The sequence below is a fragment of the Haemaphysalis longicornis genome, unplaced genomic scaffold (assembly GCF_048455015.1).
Source record: "Haemaphysalis longicornis isolate Haplotype H1 unplaced genomic scaffold, Haemaphysalis longicornis Haplotype H1 scaffold_4, whole genome shotgun sequence".
Lineage (NCBI taxonomy): Eukaryota > Metazoa > Arthropoda > Arachnida > Ixodida > Ixodidae > Haemaphysalis > Haemaphysalis longicornis.
The window spans coordinates 59,032,081-59,041,416 of NW_027526361.1; the positions used below are offsets into that span (position 1 = coordinate 59,032,081).

Genomic DNA, 9,336 nt, shown 5'->3' on the forward strand with positions numbered 1-9,336 from the left:
ACAATCTGGCTCCCGCAAAAATACTTGATGCAAAACTGCACTTTTTAGGCTTCCAACCCACTATTAACAAGGTAACTCTTACCTTTCTCCTTGTTGCATTTCAAGCTGTATGAGCCGGAACATGAGTACGTGAAATTACAACACAATGTTCACGTGACAAAACAGGCGCGCGTCTTTATTTATTTCATGAAGGATGTGATCTTCATCTGGTGGCTACTGACAGCACTGAGCAGGATGGAGTTTTCGACAGTGTCTACGAACAAAAGGGCCTTTACGCTTCTGCAGTTTCGTATGCCGGAGGGTTTGAGTCCAAGTAGCTTCTCAGCCTCCTCGTCAAATATTTCTTTGTTGTATCCGATGTCGCGCGCGGCTCACGGTTTCAGTTTCGTTATAAAAGAATAAGTGCCATTGAAATAAAGCGTGACCAACCAAAGTTTGCATTTAGTTGGCTATAGCCGATAATTTATATCAGTGTTCGTTATAACCAGGTTGAACTGTAGATGGTATCATGACTGCATCCGTGACGTACAACCGAACTATTCTATTCCCATAACCCCTACAATCCAAATGGGTACTAGCCTCCTTGTCGAATTAGACAATCAATCAATTCGCATTGGTAAGGACCAGATCAGAGTAGTAGACGTACAACGTAGATCAGTAGATCAGAGTAGTAGACGTAAAGTGATTGCAAGTAAAATGCATAGTGATGCAGCCTGTTTCTTTCTATTTAACCACTACCCTTCCTTTTACTCCTATTTCTTTTGTAACAAGCCATCATAAGTGCAAGGGTGCAAAAAACTGGCAGCGTCATTCAATAAATATTCAGATGAAGGAGCAGCTGAAAGTATGTTCCTTAGCGTAGTAGTAAAAATCGCGCACCCCTTCCGTCTGACGACGACGACGATGGTTGAACGCGAAGCTTTCTTATTACAAGTTCTTTGGTTGGGCAGTCCTATGCTGCGAGCATGTGCTACTTTGGTGGTACGCATCCCTTTTCTAGAATACAAAAGCAACTCTCGGGTGTGCAGTCCGAAGGCCTAACGTCTGGGTTTTGGTTGTTGCGAATCGGTACCTGCTGCTTGGCGGTCGCTTCGACCATGTCGAAATGGAGCAATCGAATAGACGCCAGCTTCATAACACGATGGACTCGGGTTCGATTCCGGCCCACGGAAGCGTTTTTTTTTTTTCTTTCACTTCACCTACGATAATTCATCATCATCAACAGAAAAAGTTGGCTTTCCTGCATGACGTATTAGTGTGCAAGGGCATCAGTGAGGAGACTAAAGCTTCGCTTTAATAATTCTGTCCTGTAGATTGAAGCATTTTTGTTTGCGCAACAGCTCTAGCGGTGGCGTCATCACACAAACGCGCGGCAACCCTCCCTCTCTACCGCAAGCGAACTCAGCTCGAGCGCTGAAACCAGAAGCGCGGCGCGCACGACCCCACCTCGGTCTCCTCCCACAGCGGGATAGGTGGAGCGCAGGAGCTCACCGGAGAAAGGCCGGACGCGCTAAGCGAGCGCGATGCCCCAGTATTGATCAGACGGCCGCGAGCTCGCGCACGCGGCTGGCGGGCTAGCTGCCGGGGTCCAAGAGCGGACCGACCGAACGTCCGACAACTTGCGAACACGACGACGCTATCGCTGGAGTCGCGGGCGTCCCATGGACGCGCGGCGTCTCAGCGGTCTCCCATGGCTGACGTCCCTGCAGCCGGAGACGACAACTGCGTGCTTCCTCCGCCTCGGATACTTCGACTAGCCACCGACCCACCTCGACGCACATCCATACCACGAGTGACGCTCTGCACGGGCCCCCAAGAGAACGGGAACCGCGGCCGGAGGGCGGGGAATTCGACAGGACTCAAGGCAACCGAAGGGCACACGAGACTTCGGCCGCCTTCGGACACCAGTCCCCGGGTGGTCGTCGTGCCGGCCTTGTGCACGAGCGTTGTCGACCCAGCTGGTCAGGACCTACCTCCCGTATTCTTCCCGTCGAGCGCACAAGAAGAAACGACCACGGCAGCCGGATTCCTGAGTGCCGGACACCAACTGGCTACGGCGGCTTCGACGCGAAGCTGCCGGACACTGGCCGTGCTTCTGCGTCTCCGGGTCACCCAGATCGTGCTCGGCATCGTGACTCTCGTTCTCGGCGCGTCGGCATGCCTCGATCCTCGTGCGCGCGAAACCCTGGCGTTCGGCGTGCCCACGGGATCGCTCACGCTCCTGGCTGCGTCGGGACATGTGCGGGCCGTGCGCAGAGACGGACCGTCGGGATTGCAAAGTAGGGCCTGTCCTCGACTCGGAGTACTGTGCGTGGCGATCGTGGCGGTGATCGCCAACGGTTTCCTCCTGGCGCTGTCGTTGCTGTCAGCCGGAACCGGCAGTTCTCACAATCAGCGCTCCCTGGGCGTGCTATTGACTTGCACGACACTGCCCGTGCTTCTGGTGGAGACGGCAGCGTCGTTAGTGCGGTGGGCGTGGGCGAGCCGCAAATGGACAGAGTGCTTGTCGGCCTAGGTGGGCTTTCGTGCCAAGTACTGTCTGTATTATCCCACGATACAGATACTGTGTCTCACTAAGTTAGATATTTCACCAGTGCCCTTGACGTCAATACCAAATCAATGTTGTCACAAGACAATTTGCGCTGATGGAATACGACTTTGGACTAACGAATCGGCATCATATTCACCCACCTCAACATCACCAGGAGCAGTCCCCACGGAAAGAAGACGCTCCGCAACCTGTTGATATCATCCAACATTTTGGGCTTTCAGCCTTTGATAGTCTTTCGAGACGGACATTGGAGATCGTAGCAGCTACATTGTGTGCTCATCCTTCAGATTGTTCACATGAAGGGCTAGACGTAGGCTCTTTGTCGGGTGTGTGCGTGGTGGAGACGACGGGCGGACGACCTGACTGGCGTGGCAGTTCTCGGTGAGTTTGTAGAGAACTTGACTGGTTGTTTCAGGGGCCGGCGCCCCACTCCGAACTTTCGCCCCCACGTGCGTCACAATAAATTGCGCCCCTTCTGTTGTTCCGTACAAAAGCTGGCTTCCTTTATGCGTTTGTGTTTGTCCGTTGTTAAGCAGCGCACGCATTCGCAATCGCTCGCTGCTCTCAGGGTGCGTTCCCTGCTACCGCGGGTATCGCTGATGGATTGAAGATTGATCAATCCATGGTTTCTGAATATGCGCGAAGATATGCTACCTCAATTACGTACATCATTCCCCATCAACCACTGTTTGTGCCACTTCTGTTACAGAAAGGCAGTATGCAGTACGAGCAGCTATAGTTTATTACAACTCATTGTTGCTTTCCCATTGCTCTATGCGAATATGTTCGGATGGCATGCCTTTCGAAGCAACGCTGAAGACAGTTGTAACGGAGTAAGCCCGTATATTTTGGGCATACTTGTAACGGTTAGTGTCCACAGGGGGAACAATCTGCTTTGGCATAGGATTATTAGAATGCCCCTACCACGCTGTTCTCTCAGCCGTATTACTAAACAAATATTGGAGCGCGTATGACTAACGTACTCAGCTTAACAGTACAATACCCACCATCACTAACTAGTACTACTTCTACTAAGCATTATATGACATATATTAAAAAGCGCATTAAATATACCCTACAGTGGTGGTGCCGCTGAACGTGTTCATTCTTTCTACGCACCTGGATGCACATCGAAAGATATATAGTTATGTCCAACACAGAGTAGCGCTGCGTAATTAACTCCTCGCCCAAATACCTGTTCTAGTTCTTGCTTGGCTTATGTAGCGACTTTTTTAAAAGTGGCAAGTGAATATTTTTTTTTTTTGCTCCTGCAACTAGAACTAAGCCGCCCAATAGTTGCGATATGGCTTGAGGAATGTCCCACCAGCACGCGAACAATGCCCTGATTGACAAAAGTAAAACTGTTTGAGCAAGTTTGTAATTGTGCGGTGCAAGTAAATCCGTAATATTTATGTTTTGGTACTTCATAAGCACCTAATTCAAACACTAGACGTACCTTCGAGAAACTTAGGCATCGTTTCCCTTCGCTGATTGATTGGCTGTGGGGTTTAACGCGCCGAAGCTACACTTGGACTATGAGGCGCACCACACTGGGGGGCTCCGGATTAATTTGACAGACAGGGGATATTTAAAATGTGCGGAAATCTCGACACACGCGCATTTTCTCTTTTCGCCTTCATTTGAAAAGCATCTGCCGCGGCCGGAATCCAAACCGCGTCCTTCGGCTCAGCAGCACAGCGCCATAGCCACTCAGGCACCACTGCGGGCCGTCATTTCACGTCGCGATTTCGACATAAAAAAGTTTTAGCTTGCCGTGTCTACGGTGTGTTCTGTGTGTGCGGGGCCTGACTGCTTCTGCGCGCGGGGGCATGGCGAGGCGGGGGCCGCCCGTGAGCGGAACTAAGTCACCCTACCGGAATGAATCCGCACATGCCTAGACGGGTTCCGGCACACACGGAACACACTGTACTTGTGGTACACGCAGTATGCTAAAACTCCATATTAGCGCAAGACGGAATGCAGCCGTTTGCGGATTTTTGGTTACCCTGGGCTTAACAGTTATAGTCGCATGAAAGGCAGGCGGCATATACGAACTCGCAAAGGCGCTCACACAGCACGCAATTTCTTCAAGGTATATATGTATATACAAATTTATTAGCGCACATCCTTTGTGGCTGAACTATTACGGGGAATTACACAACGCCAACGACGCATATGCATGTTGAACGAAAATCCTTTTAGTTAAAACGAAACGGGGCTGATCATTAAACGAGATGATACCGAGCCAAACACTCCTGTTCAACGTGAAACGACGATAAATTTTTCTATTTAAACCGGCGTTCACACAGCGTTCTGCCGGACGATTAACTATATATCTATGCCAACATTAATACACACATACACCACACCTTTAGGCAGCGAATAGAGCCAGAGAACGAGGTGGCGCAATGCAGCGCCGGGAACATTCCGGCCAGCAAGAAAGACGCGCCCGCCCCTCCCTCTTCCAGGGTCGACATTTTATAGCTCGGTCGCTCTGGGCATGCCCAGGTGTTGCCTAGCAATGGAGACGCGCGCTCCTTCTTCCTGGCTCGGCATTCTTCGAACACAGGACGGGTTTTTTTGCGAGTCGCACAGCAATAGCGCTCTCACCTGTAAAAAAGTGTTGCAGGGGCCCTTTAAAGTGAGAGTTACGGCAGTTTTCCCCAACCTATTGCAAGCCAAACATATTAAAAATCCAACTGCGCGCAAATTAACGAGGACGAGAACACACTGAAGACACCACAAGCGCAGTGTGTTCTCGTCCCCGTTAATTTGCGCGCAGTTGGATTTTTAAGATGCGTCAATACCAACTTGCCCAACTTTCGACTCTTTTAAAGTCAAACATAGATGTTGTCTCCTTGCATGAAATAGTTGTTTTTGTTTGCCGTCTTTCTTTTTTTGTCAGATAACTCGCACAGTCCAGAAATCATAACTGGGTTTCCGTACACGCGCACACTTTAGTGCAAAACAGCGCCTATCCTGTCGGTTCCGTGAAAAGTTCATGAAGCCTGTTTCGTCCGTTCGTGAACCCTCCAGTATTTTAAAGTTGAAGCCGTGGAACCTATTCATCAACCTTGCTTGCGCAAAACAGGAGGGCAAGGGGGCGACATACTATGGGTTGGGCCTTCGTTAGGCCTAACGTCAAGCTTTGACGGCCAACGTCGTCAACCAGTTCCTACAGCTCGGCGTTGCATGACATGTCGTAATGGTCATCGTGAAGTTTACCTAATGTTATCTTTAAACATTGGGCGCTAGGCCTAACGTCACGGGTTGAGGTCTAACGCCGTTAGTCGGTACGCGCAGGAAAAAAAAAGTACTCGTTATACTCAATGCACTTCAAGAAACATGTACTGCTTGACGTGGGTGACCCCAGAGCATAACGTTAAGCCAAAGCTCCTGAACTCAGGCGCGAATAGACGGCAGTTACTGCTGCTAGTTTTAGCCATGTGTCACATACCCTCAGAGTCACCCCAATCCGCGATAGCGTTGTGAACAACGCTTTATAAGAAACTTGGACTCGCTTCTTTTTGTGCACGTGTTCCCAAATTCCTTAGAAGCTATTATTGTTCGAAGCAATTTGACTGATTTGATTGATTGTAGGGTTTTAACGCGCCGACGCAACGCAGTTGATGAGGCGCGCCGTAGTGGAGGGCTCAGGATTAATTTTGACCACCTGGGGATCTTTAATGTGCGCCGAAATCTCGTACACACGGGCGTTTGTGCTTTTCGCCTCCATCAGAAAAGCGGCCGCCGCGGCCGGGAATCGAACCCGTGTCCTCGTGCTCAGCAGCGCAACGCCTTAGCCACTGAGCCACCGTGGCGGGTGTTCGAAGCACTTTGCTTTTCACTTCAAACTAATATACCTCTATTCTACCTACGCGCCCCTGAAGCAGATCCCCTTTTCTGTCCGGCTGTTTTCCTTTATAGGTATGTTTTTTCTCACGAACTTCGTCACTAATGATTCACGACGGGCACGAAACAGCTCAAGTTAAACTTGCGCACCGGTTGGCGCATCTCGTTCGTACATTACAGGGTGACATCTTAAAATGCGAGAGACATATTTTTTGACAACCTGTAGCCTAAGTGTAGAAAATAATATTTCCTTTAATTTCATTTCCTGTCTTGACCATTAAAGGCCCGAGGGCATTGCATGGCTTGGGCAAGGTGTGGGTGGCGTACAATATTCCTAACACAAATGCGCAAAGGCTTCCGGCATATTCGCAGAATCATGCGGAAGTAAACTGGTCGCTAGAAAAAAAATGGGGTGCTTCTTTAACAGGCTGTTTTGTCAGTTGGCCTAATTTTTTCGCAACTTCCGGCTGGCTTATTTAAATAATAAAAACGAACACTAAAAACTGGAAGAAAAAAACATTACTTTGAACGCAAGCCCTTGTCGATGGCCGTCCACTGCCTTAACTTTCATAAAGATCTCGCCGATGTGCGCTTGCGGGCAGATCGTTACGCGTCACCTTTGACGTCATGTCTTTCGCAATAATGCCAAATCTAATGAAACATTATGTGGCTACAAACTGGAGCGGGTAAATTAGCGCCCGAAGGAAGAGGCAGCAGTCTTGCTTTGGAGAGGACGGAGGGGGCAGGGGGGACTGTTATTTGTCAACAGCAGCATGTTCGCTCAGGACTTGAATTAAAACAGCAATAGACTTTTGAGTAAGGTTATTCGGTAAGTGCGCGTCTATAAAGATAAAGTTGCGCCAAAGCAGACAAAACAGCAAGACGGCATTCGGGACGAGCGTGAGAAAAACCGGGCAGCATGCATCCACAGCGCCTACCTTTCTGAGTTCGTCTAATTTAGCAATGCGTATCCATAGATTAAACACGTCCGGAAAGGTCTGGAGCTGCGTCTTGGGGTTCTTCCGGAAGGAGAAAAACTGCGCTGCAACGCTAACAGCTTGCTTGTTCCATCAATACTACACTTATTTGCTCCGTTAAGAAAATGCAAACTTGCCTGCTATAGTGCGCGTCCTGTGGCCCAATTCCCTAAAATGAGAGGCCGTCGTTTTGAAAAGACGGGGTATCGCCATGCAAATGCGTGTGTGCTGGGGTTGGGGCGCACCTTTGAGCTGTTTCGGCGCGTGAGGAGGAGGAAGAAACTTTATTTAAGAGGCGTTCATTGTGAACTGCACACTGGACGGAGGTGGTTCCCTGTTCACGGGAATGCTGCCGCCACGCCTGCCGCCATGGTACGCTGGGTTCACGTTCTTGGGGATGGGCTTGGCTTTGATGGCTTCCAGCCATTCATCTGCCAGCTGGTCTCTGTCCTCAGATGGCGTCGCCTTCCAGCCGATTTTCTGCAAGATGAGTCTACCCGCTTTTGTTTGGCTCAGACTTTCTTTCTGATTGGCGAGATGGGCCTCAATGAGCTCGTCAACCGAGTTATGCTAGCCCATTTCCAAGAGTTTGCATGTAGACACGCTCATAGGAACTCCAATTGCTTGCTTGACGCCTTTGCGGATGATGACATCCAGCACCTGTGTGTTCGCTTTGTTCAGGAGGAGATAAGGTTCTGGTTACCACAAAGGCTTGGACGAGCCTAAGTGTGTACCTCTCCTTGAGGCCTCGTGTTCTGAATCCCTGCAGAAAAGCACTGTGGCAAGGGCGCTAAGCGACACCCACTGCCTCCCGTCGTTTCGCTTATCGCTTCGGGGCCCTTGCCACACTGCTTTTCTGCAAGGATTCTCACGTCCCGAAACCGCTCAAAGCGTCGCCCCAACACCACAATACATGCATTTGCATGGCGCTATACCCGTCGTTTCAAAAGACCCCCTCTTTTAGAGATTTGGCCCCCTGGAGAACTGTTTATACTAGGCACCACGGAGCTCGCTACCTTTCTAATCATGACACACCAGACTGTGTGGAAGACAAGAAAATGGTGTTAAAAAATCGATCTCTTTTAGAACGAAACTGTTTTATTCCCGGATACACGAATGTTCCGCTGACGTCATATCCATCACGGAAGTGACGCCAGTACAACGAAGCAAGCGGCCTGTAATGGGTGAACCTCTGCACACAGAGTCTTCTTGCGGGGAAGCAACTTTTCGTACTAAAGTACGTTATACTTAGGGTTGTTCGTTTTGGGGTTTTATATTTTAACACGAAAGTATTTTATGCCGGGATACACCATGATTTCACTGACGTCATATCAGTCACGCAAATGAAGCCGGTACACCTTTGCCAAAGTGACCCGCCAGCAGGACGTCGCTCGCCAAGCACACCCACAAGACTGCCACCGACGCGCAAATCATGCTCAGCTGCAGATTTCGCTGCACATTTCACTTTTGTGTTTTACTGATTCCTATGACAGAGGAATCAACTACAGTTTTTTTGTTTTATTTACTCTCTGATGGCAGCGAACAAAATGTTCACTTCTGAAACTATGTGCACCTGTCTTTTTCCGCGGGGGGGGGGGGGGGGGGGGGCACATTTCAAGCGCTTACTCTTTCCATGTCTGCGACCCTTCTTAAACGGATGAGGCAATGCACGAAACAACACGAAATGAGGATGCACGAAATGAGGATGCTAACAAGTAGACACTTGTTAGCATCCTCGCTGATGCGCAGTGCAGCACTTCTGCGGCATTTCTGCTCCTGGAAACTAGAGGCGAGATTATGGAAAGATAAATCCAATACCCGCGTGCAGGCTGCGCAGGTGTCATACATGTATTCCGATGTCATGCTTTTACTCTCAATACACGCTTTCGAAATTGTTGCGCATCTATTTCAGCGCGCGCCGGGACCGAGAACAGAAAGAGAGGTTGTCTGTACTTG

General features: G+C 49.7%; 1 protein-coding gene across 1 annotated transcript; it reads left to right on the forward strand.

Annotated features, from left to right (window-relative positions):
- Nucleotides 1-1,543: 1,543 nt before the first annotated feature.
- Nucleotides 1,544-2,554, forward strand: LOC144180367 (uncharacterized). Its single transcript, XM_077708728.1, has one exon. It carries the CDS (start codon nt 1,691-1,693, stop codon nt 2,513-2,515), a length of 825 nt encoding a protein of 274 aa, XP_077564854.1. The 5' UTR covers nt 1,544-1,690; the 3' UTR covers nt 2,516-2,554.
- Nucleotides 2,555-9,336: the final 6,782 nt, after the last annotated feature.

Coding starts and splice junctions, on each gene's coding strand:
- LOC144180367 (XM_077708728.1), top strand. CDS start 1,691: ATGGCTGACGTCCCTGCAGCCGGAGACGACAACTGCGTGCTTCCTCCG.